This window comes from Silurus meridionalis, chromosome 11 (assembly GCF_014805685.1).
Source record: "Silurus meridionalis isolate SWU-2019-XX chromosome 11, ASM1480568v1, whole genome shotgun sequence".
NCBI classification, from domain to species: Eukaryota; Metazoa; Chordata; class Actinopteri; order Siluriformes; family Siluridae; genus Silurus; species Silurus meridionalis.
In genome coordinates, this window is record NC_060894.1 from 7,473,089 (window position 1) to 7,495,750 (window position 22,662).

Sequence of the window (22,662 nt, forward strand, 5' to 3'; positions counted from 1 at the left end):
GTTTGACACAGACGGTAAACTAGCGCATTGTTTTACAGACGGTCAACATTTTCCTCAGATTCGATGGTTAATTGATTTGAGAAAATTCTCAATTTGATCGAAATGACATTGTAGCTGCACTTTGCTTCACAGCTTCAGTGGGAACTTCAGTGGGTTGTGCCATAGTGATAAAGATTTCCTTACAATTCTATAACAACCGTAGTCTGTTTTGAGTTGTGCACATTCAGAAATCTGGAGTTTTCATATATTATTTCAGATCCCCAGAAAATCTAAAGATACTGTGATCCAAAATGAAAAGTCCAGTGCTCAAACATCGATATCCTTCAACCCCACCTAATCAAAGCCTAAATGAAAGAAATTTCACGATCACAACTCATTTCGCGTCATTATCATACATTAGTCGCGCGAATTAGTCGGCCGCTGCGTTGCGCATATTTTTTGATCTCGGCCCAATTTTTCTTGCCGCTGAAGTGACTGAGCGGGGAGTTCCCGGTCACGCCGTTCGATATGAATGCGAGCTAATTCTCTCATCAGCCTCGCATTTACATAAATACCTCCACTGAAAGGACACAGATTGTTGGCATTTTCCTCCTCGCTGAGGTGTACAGAGGAGCCATTCACTCCAAAAGGCCACGACCCGAAATAGGAAGCGCGCTCTGATTGGCTTGTGCAGCGCAAATCTTTTTAAAGGCATCGTGTGCCTGTAGTACTACTGATGAATGGAGTCAGGACTTGGACAGATGGTGTGTGTCAGTGCGTGCGCGTGTGTGTTATTTCTCTTTAGTTATGTGTATTTAAATTGGCAATGCTGATTACCATGGTAATCTCATACAGCATAGTCATCAGTGACTCAGTGCGAGTTTTTTTTCCCCTCTGTGCTCTCATTACTGTAATATTACGACGGATGTTGAGAAGAAATCTGGATCCTGGTTGTTCTTCAGTATATTTGTAAAAGCGAAAAAAGTTTGAACAGGAACATGGATTGTGTGTGAGGAGGAAGATTTAACATCGCTTCCTGGTGAAAAGAGTCAACCAGCTTTGCAATTCAAAGCACACGTGATGGTGTGCGTGAGCTCGGATTGAGCCGCTCTCTCGCAGTAATTGAGGTTGAATCGCTTGCGCCTGGGGCCAATCGCTAAAACGAATCATTACACGGAATTCATTATGAGGAAGGTTCCTATATCCAGGTGTTATGGAATTCATCTCTTAAATTGACCTGATTTACAGAGATAACAATCATAACTCTGTCAGATGGAATTATGGCGTATTATGGCGTTCTTCTGCTCTGGTAGACAGCAGGGTAATTGGGCTGCGCTCCACATCACACCGGCACCGTTTTAATTTCTTTTAATGCCATGTTTATGTGGACCTTGTTAGGAAGTGCACGACGTAACGATTAATGCACTAAACAAACTCGAGTTAAAAAGGCCTCGGTGTCGTCGTGGAGACGGGCATTGATATGAAATGCTCACGTTTTGATTGCGAATGATGGCTCGACCATTTCATTCGATTTCTTTGCGATATAAAAATCATTATTCACTTTAATTAATGGTCAATTATTCACTAGAAATAGGGCTTAATGGGATCAAGTTGGCTTTCCTTTTTTTTTCTTAACACTTATTACACTGTCTCTATTTTGAGAAAAAACAAATATAATTAAAAATAAAAATACAAGTAAATAATATAAGCAGGAAAAAAGGGGGGTTACATACATATTCAGCATACATTTATAGACATTTACACACACACACACACACACACACACACACACACACACACACATTATATATATATATATATATATGTGTGTGTATGTACACACATATACACAAAGATATACACACACACGTACACATACATAATATATTTTCCAACATTGAACATACCATTTTTTTTTTTATTTTTAAGTTGCAGAAACTTTAGCAGTACCTCCCCTGTAAGCAGACTTTCAGACTGATGAACAAGTCTAAACTGAGAAGCAAACTAACTGACTTTCACATACTTAATATCCTGAATTTGTCAGACAAAACTGTTGAAAAATAAGGACCAGCTTAATGTCTTTCATTAAATGTCCTGCTTTTAGTTCGAAATGGCTGATGAACCAGAAAACCTTAGAATTAAAACTGCACAAGTAAAGCAGAATAGAGTAAAGTTTGACTTTTTTAATTTAATTCTAAAACATATATGAAATAACGGGGGAATCCAGGGCAACTTTAATTTAAACATAATATGAGTATAATACAACATTTGGATTTTTGGCCTTTCTCAGGAAACCGTTTGGGCATCTCTTATGTACACCATCAAACCATTGATTAAATCTTGTGTATTTTTTCCGATAATTATTTGATTCATTTGATTTGATATTAAGGAATAATTTAAATAAATGCTGAACATTAGCAGCACTTAGAGGTTACTGACTTCCTGTGGGTTTATGATGATGTGTGACACACTGTTTTCTATAAACATGGACAGAACCATACGACAGATGAACGATTGTAGCTCTGTTTTTTTAAAGCCTTTAAGTCTTTCAACTGTAATCGATATTTATTAAATATACAATATTTGAAACTCTATTTATTGATTTGTTTATATATATGACATATAGTCTTAATATATAGACGGTATAAAAGTATAAAGAAGTATAATAGAATAAAAGACATTATAAAAGTATAAAAAACGTCAGGACCGTAGAGTTTCCTGGGTTTCGAATACACAAGCTGCGTCCGTGTTATAGGATTGCAGCGGATTGGCCTTGCGATCTACGTCCAGATCCTCGATCACACAGTCTCACTTGATGCCAATTGCTGTTATGAGAGTGTTTTTGTAAGTAAGAGTAATTAAAGATGATATCAGATCGATACCTGATAGGAGCGGCGGTAGTCGTAGCATCTCTAGTATAATTCACACCGTTATTCTAATGCATTAAATGAGTTTATGTTGCAAACCTCGTCCGTGAAGGACACACCGTCGTCCAAATTGCTGCAGTGTTTTCATATAGCGCACATGACGGGCGTTTCGCCTCGGTAATGATTCCAATCTGATATCACTCCATCCCTCCCTCTGGGTGAGCGTTCAGCTCTATAGTGCGAGATGCACCTCAACGTAAAGCGTTTGCCTTGCTGAACACGGCCAAGTAATTTTCTGCAAGAGAACAATTTCGATCTGTTTACATTTTTTTTTTTTTCTTCTCTTCTTTTTCTCTCCATTTCTCCTTCACTGTCTGCTCGGATGAGATCGGCTGAAAGTTTTAAAGAGCTGCGTATTAAAGTCGAGCGTGACACTGGTGCATGAAATAGTTTCTCATTCGTTCCAAATGCGAGATTGATAAAGCTCCCGGCGTGAGCGCTTGACGGGGAGAAAAACACCCAAATTAACAAGACGATGAACTCGAAAAAAAAAAAAAAAAAAAAACCAGAGAATCTGTTGTCCTCTTTAATTTTTGGGCTTCATGATTTGACACGATCATCAAGCATGAACACTTTAGATTATTGTGATAGTTGTCTGTCTTCATGTGCTGTGTCTTTTATTATTGCTATTTAAAGCTTATAAATCTGTAGATGCAATAGGTTTGAGTTAGGCCTTTTTTTTTGTGAGAAAATAATCAGTGATAGGGAGGTGTACCCTGACGTTCGTATTCTTCTCATACTACAGCAGTTTATTGTGCTATCATTTAATGTGGTATCATTAAGGAACACCATACATCAAAAATCTGATTATTTAATTATTATTCGCTTTAACTTGGGGGTGGGTAAAGTATTGGAGTTTGAATCAGAAAGTCATAAGTTCAAATCCCAGCACCACTAAGCTACCACTGCTGGGCCCTTGAGCAAAACCCTTAACCCCCAAGTGCTCACTTGTAAGTCGCTCAATGCCATAAATGTAAAATTGTAAATTTTACTATGATGACTTTACATAGTAGCTACAAATCCAGTCGTAGAAAAGCATGTACGTTATTAGATTTAACTTTATCGTCATCGCACGAGGCAACAAGATACAGTAAGCATCTAATTAGAAGTGCATTGGTAGCATATTGCATATATGGTAATATTCATATTGGCATATAAAATGTTTACATACATGCAGGTTGGTATGGCTATGATATATGATAGATATAAACAAATGATGGCAGATGAATGGATAATATGAAATAAACAATATGAATATAAATAAACAATACACGGAAAGGCGATTTACATACAATGTGTAGAATGGTCATGGATAGTGCAATGAAGGAAATATTGTATACAGTGTTTATGAAAAGGTTATGTACTTTTGTGCTAAATGATATAGAGTGTAAAAAAAGAGTATAGCAGATATACACATATGATTTAAGAAAGTTCATACAGATATTTCTCTCTCTTGAAAGGAATAAGGCAAAAAAAATCTTATTGCATGCATTATGTCATTGTTTACTGTAGTGAATGTCACCATGCTGCTTTCCACCACTGTGTGAATTTTTGCTGATCTAGCTCAATTTGATTGTCTGCTAAGTGTCTTAAAGGCTCTTTGCTTTTTTGAACCTCTGTTAATTCTACATTTCATATTTTCTCCTCAGATTGACCCTAAAGTGGCCTTCCCTCGCCGCGCTCAGCCTAAGGTACGACCCCGTTCTTTTATCCATCCATCCATCCATCCATCCATCCATCCATCCATCCATCCATCCATCTACCTGTTTACCACTGCTGCTCAATTCTGAAAGCTTGTTTCATGTTTTTCACCAGTAATGTTTTTCACCAGTAACGGTCTCTTCTATTTTTTTCATGGCATGAACTTTGGGTTTCTGTCTTGTTCTGGTTGTATTTGGTATGTGGTTTAGTCTTTCTGTAAGATGACAGGAAAGTTGTGAGTTCCAAGACAGTCACAGCTGGACCCTTAACCCTGATCTGCTTGGGTTCTGTGTCTACTTGTTCTGATATTTAATTTTATTTTGGATTTTTTTTTATTTTTAGGCCTACACCACTGTGCTGTTGAATTGCGATTTGTCAAAAAAAGTGTAGATCTGACAGTAACACAGTCTCATTAAACATATGGGATTTGTATGTTGTCTGTGAGGAGACGTTTATATTACATTTCTAGTCTCCAGTGTCAGTGCTAGTAAGAGAAAAAGGTAAAGCTGTAGCTATTTAGGGTTTGCGCATCACAGTTTCTTGTATTTCTCTTCAATTTTATTCATGGCAGAAGTAAAGCAGAGGTAGATGAGTCCACAACTGTTTGTCGTTGCTGTAACATACACATTATGCACCTTTACACAGCAGTCGCTATTGTAACGATAATGCGTGGTTTCCTTTATGCTTCCATTTTTATACAGGCGGTCATTAAATTATTATTCGCATTCACTTCCTGACTCTAAAGATCGTTATGTTATCAGCATGTTTACTGTGTTTTCTTTCCTATTTATCCCCCAAACAAGCTGAAATCGATAATGGATTTCTCCACCCTTCATTTTCCTCGTGGTTTTTCCGAGAGGTATTGTTGCTGAGCGGTTTGAGTTTCAGATGGGGAATCGGCAGCGAAAGCTTTCAAAGCCAAAGCACATGGTGTCTTAAGGGTATCGGCATATGGTTGAGAAACAGTGTTTCTGTGCGATCCCCCCACCTCCCCCCTTTTCTAATACTTGCCTGCTTCTTACTTTAACCTTTTCTTTTTTAAATCATAGCTTGAAAAAAAAAAACATGGAGGAGAAAAAAAAGACAGTTTGCCCCCGGATTGTCGGATTTCTGTCGAAAAGATGAAAATGCGTTTTGTTCTTGCAGGCTCTGCAGTGTGTTTTTATTTATTTATTTGTTTATTTATTTATTTTATTTATTTTTTTAGACCTTCCAAAGCAATATGATCTCAGTATGTGAGTGGTGTGGTCAGGATCTGGAAACTGGATTGACAAGAATGACTTTCTCATCAAAAAGCGCAAGTGTGTTGTGTTAAAAGTGTGTCACTGTTTAAGAGCAAAAACAACGGATTGAGATAATACATTTGGGAAAAAAAAATCCACCTTTGACTGACTGAGAAAGGGCACGGTGAAGGGCAAGCTGATTAGTGAAAGAACGAAAGAAGGTTTTATTTGTTTGTGTGTATTAGGCGCTCAATGTGAATTTGAAAAGGATCTTGCAGCAATGGGATTAAGGCAGATAGATTAGCATTGCACAGCCCTTTTTGTTCCTCCATGTCAAATTGATTTAAGGCCTCTGTAAGCAGTCTGGCTCGTTTAAAGCGTCTCTCTGTTTTGCATTTGTCATCATTTTAGTTTTTTTCTGTCTCTCTCTTTCTTTCTGTCCCTATCTCTCTCCGGTTCTCTCCGTCCTTCCGCTTTGCCCTCCCTGTGGTTGAGGTATCGGTTTCAGCTCTTTCATCGAGCAGGCAGGTGTTTCAAAGGGCCGCGCTGTAGGATGAATAGGTCGACCTCACCGCGTCTGTGTGTGTTTTTGCATATGTGTTTTCACATACCTTCTACTGGTAATGCAGCTGGGCTTAAGGATGTTGAACAGTATATATCGCTGGTTAATGATTATCACAAATACGTTGTCTCTGTACTGGGATGCCTTTCCATCTGCTTATTCATAGGAAAAAACAGCACTGCGATATCGAATGTGGCATGTTGGATGATGCCAGACAGACTGGTTTGAGCATTTCAGAAACTGCTGATCTCGCACAAAGACAGAGAAAGACGAGATCAGAGAAGAGAGGCAAGACTTGTTCAAGTTTCAAAAGCTATGGCAACTTAAATAACCACCCTGTACAGTCGTGATGAGCTGAAAAAGTATGTCAGAACTGAAGGTCGACCGATTAATTTGGTTTTGTTGATTGCTGGAACTATCAGTAATCTGCAAAAATACATATCGATAGTTTTTCCAGGTAGCGTCTGTTGCTGGAGCGGCTGTCATTACGAGAGCGGCCTCTAAAGGTGAATCACTGAAACCACATGCTGTTTGTTCACGGAGATCGCAGAGAGAGTTCGATATTATGTTTAGGAATTATAATTTATCATTTAGATATTTATATTATTAATATATTTATTGTATTTAGCACATATCATGATTTATAAATATATAAAGTTCAGTACTATTTTACATGGAATGTTATTTATTTAATTATTATAATTTTTTTTAGTATTCAGTATCCATATAAAAAACTATCTGTTGATCAATCTTTATCGGAAAGTGTGATCCAACCTAGTTATCGGTATCTGTAAAATTCACTATTGGTCGACCTCTAGTCAGAACGCACCATAAATGAACTAGAAAGCCTCCAGGTGCCTTCAAATGGGAAAAAGAGCACAATTGTTGCCCCCCCCAAAAAAAAAAAAAAATCAGCCTACATAGGCAGCCTCCTCTAAAATAGAAAGCGGCAAAATCTTTGATCAGATATTTTGATGCATCTGTAATACATCTGCTATTGTTTGTGTGGGATAGTGCGAAGTAGTCCTACTTCAGGTTTAAGCATAAATATTCAGTAGAGACGGTGGCAATGTGGGGTTGCATGTATTTATGCAGAATGTGGCTTTGATCTACACTCGTGCTTATGAGCGTATAATGTACGTCTGTAATGTTTATCCTCACTGAAGGTTGAGAGAGTGTGGCGGAGGGACGAGTGCTCAGAACTAGCGAAGGTCCATGACCCAGTCCGAGTTCCAGCGGCGAGCCCGTCTCGCGGTCATAAATCCACGCCGTCATTTGCTCAGATGAGTTCACACCATCATTTGCTCGGATAAATCCGGCAAGCCAGCGAGTCGCGCAGCCTAATGAGCGAGAGACACCGAGAGCTCACGCGCTGCTAAAGAAAATCAAAAGCAAAACGGCCATCACCCTTTCCTCTCCTCCTTGTTAGAAATGGCCTCATTCTGTTTTATTGTGAAGAAAAGCTGAGGGAAAATAAAGGCCAGGGTTGATGCGCCGGCTAATATCGCCCAAGATCAGCGAGCGTTTGCCGACGCTGCTGCTGTTGTTGTTGTTGTTGTGATTGTTGTTGTTGTTGTTGTTTTGCAGATTTCATGGCTTTACAGAACCCGACGTGTCCCGACACGATTTTAATTGCCGCTGGGGCCGTGGCCATTTGCGCTGTGAAAGTAGCTCGTTATGGAAATGAAACCTCTTCACTAGGCGCCTCAGAACTAGGCGACGGCCACAATAACCCTTTCCTCATTGCTCATTGCAAGTCTGCCTTGTTATGATGGGCGAAATAAGTGCGGTTTTCATGGCTGTACAAATTTTTCGATTAGAGACCGAGGTACAATGGGCTGGGGATGCAAAAAATCTGAATTTCAGTGACTCGTCTCAGCAAGACAAGTGGACGAAGATCTAGTTATGCGAACTCGTGGTGTTCTAACTGGTGACTTTTCAAATCTGTTAGTGAATAATGGTCTAGCCAAGTGAAACTGTGGATTCCCTGCAAGGACGCACTGCGCTAGCAATGTGGAGAGAACTTGTAGAGCACTTATTGGTCAGTTCTCCGATGGTTTCCCCAGACTGGCGAATGTACAATGCTTCAGTTAAGCGTTTTGGTGAGCACTCTTTCTTCAGTCTGGGCTTCATCCTGGAAATGTGTTGTGTTGGTCACATCGTCGTCCCAACCTCCTGCGATTCACATGGTGCTCCAGTTAAGAGATATTGTGTTTAGTGAGAAAGCTCTCATTCAAGGTTTTAATAAAGTTCAAGGGTAACGCCTGTTTTACACCCACAAGCTTCCAAGCTTTTTTCTTTTCTTTGCTAAAGTGGCAAGGCTCAGGAGCTTTTCTGCTCGACTTTTGTTCTAGCTCTAACACCAATTAAGGCACGAGCACTAGTTTTTGCTTCTCCCATCACTTCTTTCCATCTCTCTCTCTCTCTCTCTCTCTCTCTCTCTCTCTCTCTCTCTCTCTCTCTCTCTCTCTCTCTCTCTCTCTCACAGTGGTTCATTTGGTCCTCCTAAGCAATGTGAATTTGATTTTGATCATGACCCCTGTAGGTGTCCCTTTTGCACATCTTAAGGCCATTTAAACATAACAGGTTCTATTCAGCGAACCTGCGTGAAGAGGAAGGAAATTAAAAGCTTTCCATGCGACCCCTGTCAAACGTTCGCCAGAGTTTCGATCATACTCTAGGATTATATTTCCTGACCCCTTTTGGTAGAGCTTGCCTCGACTCTCGACACGTCTTTGATTCCTCCCCTTTTCTCTCGTTCTCTCTAAACAACCTGAGGTGTAGATAGAACTCTCCAGCTGTGAGTGTGTGTGGCGCTGGCGTGTTAGTTAAGAAAAGAAAGTCCGCTTTGAAAAGAACCTGCAGCCGATAGTAAGACTATTGACCCCCCTTATAAAAAACCCGAAGAAACAAACAGAGCTAAACTGGGTTGGATTGTGTGTGTGTGTTTGTTTGTGGATCTGTGCAAGTGTGTGTGTGAAAGGATAGTCGATCAATCAGCGTCAAGTTGATGGGATTGCTTTATCGTCACCCCACTCTCACCCACGGGGCCCTGAAAGAAAAGGAAAGGAACGCATGTCGCAGGCACAAACAAGGCCGTGTGGAGAGGAGGATGGGAGAGGCTGTTATTCTTGGGTGGTAATAGATGGATCAAAGTGTCTGGAGATGGAATAACCTCCTTACCCTTTTGTTTCTGATTTGAAATGGCCTGAGAAAAAAGAAAAAAAAAGCAGCCAAGCAGAGATAGGATCTCATAAATCTCCCTCAAACACAGGCAGGCAGAGTGAATTGGACGAGCGAGTGTGAGCGTTTGCGATCTGCGTGTAGGCCAGAGTGCACTCCGAAGGAGTGTGTTGGTGCAGAGATGATGTTTTTGTTCTCAAATTTTGTTTTTATTGACCTAAAGGAGCGCGTCCGCTTGTTAAAGGGGCTTTCGATGGCTCCCGGCTGCCTGTTTTGGTGCGTTTCGACACGTTTATCGCAAACGGCGAAACGTGTGCTGGGTGGGCGGGCGGGCGGGCACGCACGCGTGTCTCCTCTACCCTTTATCTTTCCTGGCTCTCAATTAATTAGACGGTGGTGGGTGGGGGGTTCCGGGAATAATCGCCAGCAAGCGCATGTCTCTGCGTGCAGGGCAAGAGGTTGCTCCAGCTGGCATGTGTGAGATCTCCTCACTGAGTGACAGTAATGAGGAGAGCGAGGCGGTGAAGACAGTGGACAGGACGGACCTCCTCCAAATCCCCAGCAGAGCCTCATCTGTGAAGATCGGCCTGTAGAATAGCTCTTTGGTAGATTTGGGCTTCATGGTTTTCGAGGATTTTCTGGACTGTAGACTTTTTTTTTTGCCATTTTTACAATAACTCAATGTACCTGACTCATAATAATGCAATAAGTTTGGTTATTAGTGTGCTGATGGTATACGATGTGCTACACAATTCACAGGAAGTTGGTTTAAACAGCGTAATGGCACTGAGAAGGTGCAGCGAGTGGCTCCACGGACTGCTGTTCAAGCTAAAGCTCAATGTCTGTCTGCCTGGTTTTTCATATGCTTTGTGTGACTTTGTGTGTGTATATGAAAATATATGAAAATATACAGTCAATGATGCATGTACAACAACATAGTTTGAATTATCTTGACATCATATAAATAGCGTAATATGATTGGTTTCTATTAATATCAGTGGCTATGGTTGACGCCCTTTGTATCTCCTAAGGGGTCCCTGACCTGAAAAACATTCAAGACCCCCGGTTTAGTCTATTCCCTGATTTTCCCAGTATGCAGATGTTTTTCCCCAGTATGACCACTCAGAAATGTCGACGCCCTGCACGCGTGTGCGCTCGCGAGTGGATGTGGCCCATTTTTTTTCTTTTTGCTGCAGAACCGTTCCTTCTTGTGCGCTCTGCGGGGTTTGTGTTCGACACACTCGAGTGTGCAGACTTTAGCGTTTGCTGCCTAGCAGGCCTATTAGAGCACCTTCAGAAACGCAGGCAATTATCTCTGCCTGCTAGTGTTCTCCGCGAGTCAGCCTTTAGCTCCCTGCTACATTCAGCCTCGTTTAGCCGCTTAGTCATAGCGTTTAAAGCGATTTATCATAAACCGAGGCAGGATGTTTTAGGTGCTTTAGAGTAATTAGCCATAAACTCGTGTTCTTTTGTTTGCCTGGGTTTGAACCGCATGAGCAGCGCAGCGGCGGCATACGAGGAAAGCTCTGCGTTTATTCTTAGCTCTTTGTTGTTGCTTTTTTACACGATGGAACTACTGATAGAACATTTAGCAGAGCTTTATTCTGTGTGTGTGTGTGTGTGTGTGTGTGTGTGTGTGTGTGTTACAGTATATGGGAATCACCATCATTTATTTTAATGCCTGATATAATGACATGCCCCATAACAGCTGTTACAAGAAATACCCGCTGATCATAAAGTCACTTATAAATAATTTTAGAGTCTTGACACTAAACACCTTTCAATTCCATTCTTTGTTTTCCGCCACATCAATAGATATCGCATGCAAAATGGTGGAGGTGCTTTGCTTTATATCAAAAATAAAATAAATGAATAAAAAACTCTTCTCATCAATTTTCCTCCTTTCAACCCTGGGAATGAGACGGAGAGATTCTACACATCAGCTTTCTGTGAGCAGGCGACTGAGTCGAGCATGTCTGCTGATGATAGTGTGTGTTGCGAGGACATTTTTATGTCCTTCATTTCTCCTCAGTAACCCATGATCTGGGTCAGGGGACTCAGAGCTGTATGTCAGGATCTCTCGAACCATGGATGTAGCTTACATTCTTAATTACAACACATCACCAGAATTTACATGGCACGGACAAAGCAGCAATTTCTGTGTGTGTGTGTGTGTGTGTGTGGCTAGAGAAAAAAAAAACTTTTACGCTTAGAAGATTAAAAAACATGGGGATGTCCTGAAAAAGGCTTCCTGGCAATAAGGAGGGAGAAAGAAGAATGAGTGTGTGTGTGAGTGTGTGTGTGACAGTGTGTGTCTAAAAAAACCCAGTTATGAGCTTAGAAGTTCCAAAAACACAGGGTTGTCCTTTATAAGGGTTGCTGGCAATGAGGAGGGAGATGAAGAATGAAAAATGTGAAAGAGAGAGACAGAGAGACAGAGAGTTGAGAGTGTGTGTGTGTGTGTGTGTGTGTGTGTGTGTGTGTGTGTGTGTGTGTGTGTCTGCAGTTGGCATGTGCTGTAGCTCTCTGTCTCTGTGTCCTTCAGAGCTCCTGCAGCACTTCTGTGCTTATCTGCTTGGGTGGCTTTAGGGATTCTCTCTCTCTCTCTCTCTCTCTCTCTCTCTCTCTCTCTCTCTATATCCTCCCCCACCTTGGTTCTTTGAGCTTTTTAAAAATTCCAATCTCCTCCTCTTCCTCTACTGTGATCTTGCTAGGGGGCAGGCCTTTTGTCTCGTATGTGTGTGTGTGTGTGTGTGTGTGTGTGTGTGTCACACCAGGCCAGCGTCAGTGCACTGTGCTATTTTTGAGCCTGGCGGAGATGTATTTTGGTTCTGTCTGAACGTGACTCATGACGAACAGTTCCCCTCTGTGGACGCCCACCGCTTAGATGCCTGACTCTCTCTCTCCCTCTCTCTCTCTCTTTGTCTCTCTCTCTTTCTTTTAGACACGCACACTCCCCCTCTTTCGTTTTTTGCCACAGCCTGATAAATCTGATGCTAAATTTAGATGAGTTTTTTTCTACTTTGCTGTCAGAGATAGAGAGGGAGAGAGAAAGAGAGAAATTACTGATCTTTTCTCTCCTCACGATGTGAATTTAAAGGGATAATTAAGCATTTTTGCGACTTATTGGGAGGACTAATGTTTCTTTGTGTGCTATTTGAAGGTCGTGTCATAAGTGTTCAGCTGGGATCGGGGGTTTGAATGGAAGGCTACCAGGCTCTCCTCCGAAGCTTTTCGATGATGTCCTGAGTAGGACCTGTGCGTTCTTCTGCTGCGTTTAGCTTCATTCAGATGTTGGAAAATCAAGAATTGTCTCGTTTTTTTGACCTTGAGCTGCAAAAAAGCATGGACGTCCTCTGTCTTTGTCTTTTGTCAAGCTGTCCCAATTATACAGATCTTTAATGTTGATGTTCCCGGAGGCAAATACAACTTTTATCTCATTTAAAAGTAGAAAATTTGTATTTTATTTACTGTTAGTGAAATGAGCAGCTAGGTTGATTAAAGGTCATGAGCTAAACCTACAGCTGAGGAAGTCTTTATAACTCTCCAAGGGAATTTCAACTTGACAGGGAATTTTCTTCCTTTTTTTTTGTGGACATTTTGTGAGGAAATAAGCTTCAGTGATGTACAATAAAAAAGAAACACTGTATACCAGAAAGGGTTTGAGCTTTGTTTGTCATTTTGCGAAACTACTTCTACTTTGTTGCTGCTGTTAGCATCTTGCTAGTGTGTGGAAAAGCTTGCTACACAAGCTTTCGAGAAGTTTGTTCTTTCACGGCTGCGGTTATGTGGTGAAGATATTAATTAAAGTAACAGCGTATTCTATCAGAGTATAGAAAACTCCAATCTCAGATTAACACTTTTATCATACTGTGAAAAGAAAAGCTTAGCTATCTGTGTTTCACTGATTATTCTGAGCTAAGGGATACCCTTTCTACATAAAGTGATCAAATCATATGGTCAGTTTTTATATAAGTAACGATAAAGTGAATTTAACAGCCTTGAATGATCAGAGTATCACAGACTACTTTTTTTTTTTTAATTACAACAACTAACATGAACAGGTAGCTAAAAAAAAAGGAAGCAGTGTGTGAGGTGTGTGTTAAATAGCTGCCCTCTGTCTGCCCTGGCCCTCTTTAGCAGAGTGTTATGAGAGGATTGGATAGTTGCTGGGTCAGTGAGTGTCGTATTCGAGAGCTAAGTGTCTCTCTAAGTGTATTAGCTTTTCTGACGCTTTTACCTTGAAGCTTTTGAAGGTCGAGCGGGATCTTCTGCGCTCGAGAATGCCTCAAGGTTCTTGGCAATGTGCTGCATTTCCTTTGGAGAAAGGATTCTTTTTAAATCATTCTCTGCGTGCTATTAGGGTAGCTGTTGGTCATTTACAGGCTGGAATTTTTTTTATATTTATTTTTTATTTTTAATGAAATAGTTAGTCCCAAACTGGATTCTCCCTCGTGCGCGGCGCAAGTCTGTCCCAGTTCGGATTAGCGAAAGACTATCACAGCATGTGTGTGTATGTGTGTGTGAGAGAGAGAATATATGTGTGAATTAGGATCCAGTCTGGCCCACTTTTCCGATAAAACCGGCTCAGTGAGAGGAATTACTGTAGCAATGTTCTGCCCGTGGTTTTTGCCCACCGCTCGCTTTTAATAACGCCAGGCGTTGGCGACAGCGTCTTGATTGCGCACGGAGTGAAAATCCCAGTACGCCCACACGCCATCGATAGTGGAAGTGGCTTTAGTACGCCAGTGTTTTAGAGGCAATTACATCACAATCAATACCGAGGGGAAGAACAGTGTGGGGTGGAAAAGAAAGAGGATTGCAATAACTGAACGCATGCAGACAGGAAGTTCTCATTTCCAGGCAGATTTTTGATATTTGAGCATTGATTAGGTTGAGGAAGGCTGGGACATTCACCACGAGAGTCTACAGTCCTACAGGCTATGACATTCTGCTTTCTTTACCTGAAAACAACAACGCATTACACATTTACCTCCCAGTTTACAAACCTTGTCATTAAAATTCACTCACTGGGATATGTCTTGTGTCTTATACTTGTAAGCCTCGCTTTCTGATTGGTCAGAAGGTCTTGATTGAGCTCGGAGATTAGTGCCAGCTCTAGTTCGCATCACATGTTAATATTAGAGCACTTGTTCTGATATGTTTCTGTTTATGCAGTTCATTCACAGGAACTAGTGCAAATATTGGATTATACAGAAAACGTTTAATACGTGTGGAATTGCTCATACGATGATTTAAATGAAGTTTCCACTAAGATGTTTGTATTTTTATGTCGTTTCTGGTGTTCGCGTTAAAGGCCCAGCTTTGTGCTGTTTGCTATAGACTTTTTTAATTCTCTTTAATACCACAGGCTACATTATTTTTTAATTGTATTGGGTTGGTGAGGGACAGACAGTTATAATGTCAAATAATGTAGGTGATAAGTGGAACTACAGCATGTTAATGCAAATGGATAAAAAAAAAATGACATGCTGTTCTATAATAAATGAAAAAAGAAATAATAATAATATTTGAAAAATTGCTATGGCTGTAAGAGGAAAAAAAGCACTCCAGACTCCAGGCCCACCCTTAGGGAGTGATTTAAAGGAAAACAATCAACTTCAGGGTAGTAACACTAACTCTGCTTTATATTGAGCCACATCAAAGCACCCTGTTATCGATTATATTCTCTAACAGCAGCTTCCTGAGTGGTTAACATCCAATTATGAGCCTTAAGTAAGGGCTAAAAGACTACTGCTGTACCTTTTGTGGTACATTTACATAGTTTTTCCTTTAGGGAACACAGAGGTACTTCTACAGTACCTTTTACTTGTCACTTATGTTTATATTCTTGTCTGTACTTTCACTCAGGATGTCCTTAAGCTCGCTGTCTTTTCACTTGCCGCTTTAACAGAGTGCACAACCACGTCTATTGTAAGGACATGTGCAGCTGCTCCTGAAATGTGGTATGAACCAGATTGGTACCAGTTATGTGCTTGTCCTTCCTTTGACCTAAAACATGGCTGCTGTTCGTGTTGTGTCTTTGGTTTCTAAGATGTGTTGCCCACAGCACATTGTGTCTGTTGCCGAGTGATTCATCCCTCCACTTTTTATTTTGTTGTTGTTTTTTTTTTATTATAAGGAGAAAAAAAACCCAGAGAACCGAGAGTAAAGGAAGCGATTGCACGCGATGGTCCCACCCCATCTCCCTCTCTCAAATCTTCTCTACAGAAAGAGGCACAGTTTGAGAAAGTAATTGGTTAGTCATTAAGATTAATAGCACAATTAGCTCCTAGCTACGGTCAATCTTTAAGGTGGGAGTAAGGAAGTGAGCCGAGGCTCTCAGGAAGGGAGCCGTTGTGGGTTAAGTCTTCGATTGCAGTTTATTTACCTCAAGCTAAGAATTCCGAGAATGCTGTTGATTTTTTCTAAGTAGTCTTCACGGGAGACTGTTTCTTCATTTTATCTTTGTATTGTCTGGCCTCAAAGCATGAGGTTTGCTGCTCAGGTTTAACTTCTGGCTTAATTAAATTCATTAACCCAACTGAGGAATTGCAGCGACTGGTTGCCTGTTCATCCAGCATTCGAATTGACAGAAGTCATGTGGAGCGAGTAACTAGAAGTTTCCAAGAATGAAATCTAGCCCATTTATAAAAAAAAATCGGAGGACGTTTATCCAAAATAGCCTTCTTTCCTCATCACTAAGCTTACTCTGTGTGTGCGTACGTATGCACGTGTGCATGTGTGGGTGTGTGTGTGTGGCAAAAAAGATGAATGCGCCAGAATAACAAATCTGAGACGAGCCTTAATTCATTATGTGGGGCATTTTAACTTTTGCCTTTTCGCAGTTCAGCAGCTGCTGCCATCCTTGCAGTGTGTAATGATTTGTCAGAGATTGTTGCAGAGATTAGGCCTGCCTGTGCTGTCACAGCTCGTGATGGACATTTTGCAGCAAAGCCAATGAGCCGGGCGACGGACAGCGGCTGAACATGAAACCAGAGGATGCAACAAAAAAATGGAATTGTGTATCGAGCCGGATATTGAGCTCTGAGAATGCGAACGGCGCCGCGGCATCTCCAGCTGCTCTTTCTCTGGAAGCAGAAATCCGATTTTTTTTCTGTGCAGCAAAACCATAGAGCAAGATGAGCAGGCCTTTCTACTCCCGATTCCGGCTCCGCTTCGGGTGCACGGCACGTCCTTAAAACCGTTTCCTGCTAATTAATTCTATCCTAACCTGCATGCAGACGTTTCGGTTCCTGGCTTTAAACAGTTTTTGAATAATGCATACATTTTTCCCTCTTCTTCCCTTGTACGTTTCACTGAGCTGTTCTGAATATACGAGAGAGTGTGTGAAAGAGAGAGAGAGAGAGAGAGAGAGAGAGAGAGAGAGAGAGAGAGAGAGAGAGAGAGAGAGAGAGAGAGAGAGCCTTTTCTGTTTTCTTTTCTTTTTCCCCAAGCTGGAGCTCAGAAGTGAACAGGCTCTGGAGCACAGTAATCAGCTCCTAGGGAACTGGGCAAGAAGTGCCATGTGGGCTGAGAGTGGACTTGCTGACCCACGCCAGAGGACGTAGAGAAACCGGTTTAATGACAGAAACTGGCAGGTACCTTCTGTGAAGTTGGACAGGCCGAAGAACATTCAGAGAACAGATATTCCTCTGTCTGCGTCTCCTGGAACATAAAGGACAGATGGATAAGTGAAGGCACTAGCCTCCGAAATTGGTATCCATTTTCCAGGTCCAATCGCATTAATTTTCATTTCTAAAACCTGAATCCATTGAGTTTCTTTGCGTTTATACAAGAAACATTGTGTTCATAAAAATCCAGTATGTTCAAGCAAATATTCAAATTCATCAAGTTTGCATCTCACCTCCATTCACCTGTGCGTCCTCAGGAGATGATCATATCGTTGGCATTAGCTTGAATTTTTCTCGAATAAATTACTCAGTTTTAGAAATCCTTTTCACAATAAAACATGGCTATTAATGACAATGTATGATGAGAAGTATTCAATAAGGACAAAAATAATGGAGCCCTAAAAATAGAAAATAATGAAAGCATTTGTGTTTGCTGAAGCAGTGCAGTGGCTCAGCTGCATTACTAGAAGATTTAGGGCACTTCATATTTAAAAGGCTCATTGTTTATTTATCATTTTGTTATTTTCAGCTCTCTGAGATGTGTGCAGCACCAAAGTCAGGGCTGACTAAAAGTCATCGAATAAAATCCAAATAGCTGAATCTTTTGTCCATCTAGTAGGAATGTGTAGTCCGGATTAGCCAATGGAAACATTTAGTGAAGGATTGATAAAAGAAAGCCTGCTGAGTGGGAACAGAAAAGGGACTCCAACTAGAGCTGAGAGAGAAAGCAAAGGACTTAACCGCCTCGCCGGAGCAGGATGCGATAAGGACCTGGAAGCAATCGGAACGTCAAAACACGAGAGAGGAAAAGCAGGCCAATTATTTGTTTCCGTTCAGACCGGTCTCGGTGCTAGATGAGGCCACAAGGGTCGCGTTTTTGAAAGGGTTCGAATAAGTAAGACTGGAACAGTGCAGAGGGGACTTGGAGACTGTTGGATGTCTGATCGCATGATCCTTAATCACAGCACGGGTGATCGTGGGTGATTCCCCCTCCCCCCAACCCCCACTCACACACCCACACACACATCTCTTCTTCTACCTCGCTGTCACTTTCTCTCCTCTGAGGCTGCGGAAGGGCAGATCTCCTCTGTTAATGACTCCATTTCTTTTAATTTTTTTGTGTTCTGAGGGAGAAGAAGAAAGAAAAGAGGGGGGAATAAAAACAAGTGCGCGCACGCCGATCAACGCATCGAAAGAGACAGCGAACTGACCTTTTAGCAATCCTTTGTTATTGAAGCACGTGTTTTGAGCAAGAGCAGCTTGACCCATGAACACAATTATTGTTTACAAAGCTCGATACAGCTCGTACGACATCTTTTTCAAGTCCGAATTAAGATTTATTTAATTTATTCTTCCCTCCTTGAATTTTTCCACTGTGAGGAAAGGATGAGCAGCGCTATTGGACAAGACAATACGACCAAATTCAGTATGCTATTTCAGGCCCTGGTGTGGAAAACTGTAATTTGCGATGCTTTTTTTAGCTTCTTTAATTTGGCTTTTCTTTTTTGTGGGTGGAAGCTTGTGTGTGTGTGTGTGTGTGTGTGTGTGTGTGTGTGTGTGTGTGATGTGCACTTGAATAGCATTGTGCAAAATGCTAAACAGAGGATAATAGAGGATAACGAGTTACTTACGAGACCCAGTACACGCCCACCTACGCACAGTGTCCTCTTCCTGGCCGGGTTAGAAAGGAGACGAGCTGGATGGAGACAGTTTGTCCGTTCAGATTGGAGTTGCTGGGGCTGAAAATGGGATCCTCTGTTGACACGTTGGAATATGTGACGTTTATGATCCTTGATCACACTGGCTATTAAAAGACCATTACTGATTTAATGAGGGGGAGAGTAGAAATGTGGGTAAGGGGGCTTTCTAATTAGGCTACTTGTCGAGGGTCAGTGCAAAGCTAGTCATACACATGTGCGTGCGCACACACACACACACACACACACACACACACACACACACACACACACACACACATGCACATTTGGATATTTGCATTTTCCCTTGGGCTAGGAAAGTGGCAATTTCCAGCCGAATGAAGCTAAAGTGGTTACGGTTTTTTTGTGCTCCTGAGACGTGTTTTGTCCGATGCTGGAAAGTTGTTTGTGTAAGAAGGCTAAATAAACCCTGCAGTCAGTAATCTGAGTGCATGTTGAACACACTTTTGCTGGTATGTATGAACACATTGTATGCTGCTGTGGTTAAACAGTTAAAATGTCCAATTACATAGGATTTGATGTTTTTTTTTTTTTTTTTGTTCCCCTGTCCGTAATACTCTTTGAAGAAAGCATATAGCGGAAACCTATAACCGGTGACCCCCTTGACCCCCTTGGTCCCCTTTAGCCTGGAACTTAAACGCGAAAATGTCCACGCAGCATCGGACGGCAGTGTCCATCGTTGTGCTTTACTTTACGTTGTACTTCCATTTTTTTTTTAAACCGAGGCATGCAGACGAGCCCCCCAGCTGGACCTGCAACAGTTTGCGTCGTTTGTCATTACTTGCGCAAAGAAACTTGAGGCGCTCGTGACGTCCGTACAGCTGCTGAAGTCGCATGGGTGAGCTTATCATAGCAAGAAAAAGAAATAAATAGGGAATGTATGCATGTTGCAAAATTAACAGTGATAAAGCTCAATTTTAAGCCTAAGGGTGTGTGTGTGTGTGTGTGTGTGTGTGGTGTTTAATATGTCTAATGAGAACGCTCCTTTAACCATGTGATGTAATTGGTGGGTATAAGTCACATGATTAGATAGTTTCCATAGTGCGTTCTGTGTGTAAAAGCGCCAGGCCTAACACGGCAAAGATTAATTGCTCGGAGAAGGCAATGAATTAATGTTGATCTATGGCTCATCATTGCGTGCACACACACACACACACACACACACACACACACACACACACACACTCTTACACTCTGCCTGCCTGATTTAAACACTCGCCTTTTTTTCTAGTTCCAGGGAGGAAATTCATCGACACGAATAAGATGGAAGGGCCTCCCTCTAACGAATGTTCCCTCAAAACCCATCTCGTGCTTTGTTTCTGGACAGTGCCCACGATCACACGTGAGGTATAGCGATGGGATAGAATAATTAAAGACGAGACGGCTTCTTATTGAACCGCCGTCATTCCTTCTCGTCTGTTATTTATGTAGTACAATATTAAACGCTTGTGAATCAATGCTCTTTCCTCTGCTCCTCTCCGTTTAATTTTTTTTTCTTCCCCCCCGCCTTGAGTGTTGACCATTAATCAGCCGGAAGAAATAGAAAGGAGGAAAACATGTAAGAAATCTCCCACCCTGGAAGATGTGGATATCCAGATCTATATTATTGTGTGTAAGCTTTCCAGACTTATTTAAAAAAAAAAAAATAGTGAACGACGCAGAAAGAATCAGAACAGCAGCGTATGCTACGTATGGATCCAGAAGATGCATTAGAGATCTTTTTCCCTCCCGTTTCCCATATTATACGTGTAATCCTACGGGAAGCGGCCGCGTTTTTGCTCGTGCTGTAGTTGTTTCCCATTTTAAAATTTCCGCTGCTGGCATTTTCTCGCTCGCGATGGAGCTCTTTAAAAGTTTGCAGAAAAGTGCAGCCTGACCTCAAGTGCCTTCTTTTTTTTCTGTTTTTTTTTTTGGTCTCCCCACCAATCAAGTTAGGAGGCAAACAAGAAAAAACAAACATGGAGGACGAGAGGGTCTGGATTACAGAGATTTACGACATGTTGAGACCAAAATATTTCCCAACTAAAAATAACAGTGTGTGTATTTTGGGAACATTTATCATTTGGCTCATTCCCACCCAACAGTTACTCACCAACAGTGGTAAAAAGCGGATCTTGACCACCGCAGGGTAAAGTGTTTAGAAGACATTTGTGATTGACAGCAAAGAAAGCGTGTCCCTATCTCCCAGCCAGGACAGTTTTAGGCTACACCTACACTAATCCTGATTAAATCTGAACACGGCATTTTCTAAAAAACGCTCTGCGTCCACGCTGTCGTTTTCACTTGTTTCCCAAAAGTTTCTCATCCACACTAAAACGTCAAAAAAACCCACTTACGTTTCTGTCCTGCTTATGAATTTGAATGAACCTTGCGTCCACCGCCAAACAGCAATTGCGAGCAAACATTCCGAAGCAATCCGAAGTATGTACAAATTGACACATTAATATCTAACAAGGCTTAAAAATGAAGAGCAGCCGAAACTACTGAAAATTGTCACCTGCCGTTGTGGCTGAATCGCTCACGTGACTAAGAGCTAAGTTTTTGCTGACTAAAAAGGCTGTCTCGGTGTGAACGAAACACGGAGGCCAACACGGAGTGAGAAATTTGCGTTTTTCAAATGGAAACCTATTAGTGTAGACATAGTCGCTTAACTGTCGTCCACAGGATTCGCAGGAAATTTCAAACTAACTATAATAAGGCCAATGATGTCCCACTTTATCTGTAGCTGCATACATTCAAGTTACATAGAAAAACCTGCAGATTTTTTGCTTCCAAATCCACATTCGTACACTTCCTGTAGGTTGTAAGGTAACATTAGTGAGGACTGATAACAGTCTTATAGTTTACAGTGTGTTTGTGTGTATGCTGGGTGATGCATTCAAAACTCAATTTCAAAAAGAAACATTTCGGCACAAAAGGTGCTCCAACTAGCACTTATTGTGGGAAAATAAAAGCGCGCCGCCACGTGTGAACGCACCCTCGCGCGATAAATAGCACGGTATTTGAAGCTAGCAAATAAAATCAGGAATTCTGTCTGAAAACACTTAAAGGACATGGGTACAGGGCCTGCACTGACATGCCTGATCTCTGGATATACAGAGATATAAGAAAAAGGGAAAACCAACAGTAAAAAGAAAAGGGAAATTGAACAAAGCTTAGGCACTGTTAGATGAGCTGTTGCTTGTCTACTTGTATTTGTAGATGAAAAGCTGATTGAGCTCTGCAACAGCACACACACTTGCCTGATAGCATAGTTTGAAAGCCTCAAATCGTTTGGAGAGATCGGGGATTTCCGAGGTGCTCAGGCTCCGTATTGGCAAAGTAACGTGATGCGGTCCTTACGTTTTTTTTCACGGGACCGTGAGATTGTGGGATGTTTGTTAGGCATCGCTCAAGGTCAAAGATTGTATAATGTGCATGGATCGACAGAGAACAGATCAAGAATTGAGCGAAATGCCTAGAGAACTGTTATATAATAGGGATCAGTTACGCCCCAGCGAATTACGGATTCTGATTGGTCGGAATTTTTTGATGAGGCAGCTCTGACAGCAGTTTCAGCTGATGGGACTAATACTAGATGGTTTATCATGTATTTTACAGCATATATTTAGCTATCATTTGCTTCGAGTTTGTTTTTACAGAAAATTTTGAAACGCATGTTTTCGAGCGCTTTGGAGCCTCTGAGACAGGACGCTCGGAGACACGTTTTCATATTCATCTCTCACGTGTTTCTCT

At 41.4% G+C, this 22,662-nt stretch overlaps 1 protein-coding gene across 7 annotated transcripts in view; it reads left to right on the top strand.

Annotated features, from left to right (window-relative positions):
• The window catches only part of msi2a (musashi RNA-binding protein 2a), a 250,874-nt gene that overhangs the window by 17,333 nt on the left and 210,879 nt on the right, over nucleotides 1-22,662 (top strand). For all 7 annotated transcript variants that reach the window (XM_046862014.1, XM_046862015.1, XM_046862020.1 and 4 more), the window contains one exon: nucleotides 4,556-4,597. In XM_046862014.1, coding sequence (XP_046717970.1) covers nucleotides 4,556-4,597 — 42 coding nt within the window. The remainder of the gene's footprint in view (nucleotides 1-4,555; nucleotides 4,598-22,662) is intronic.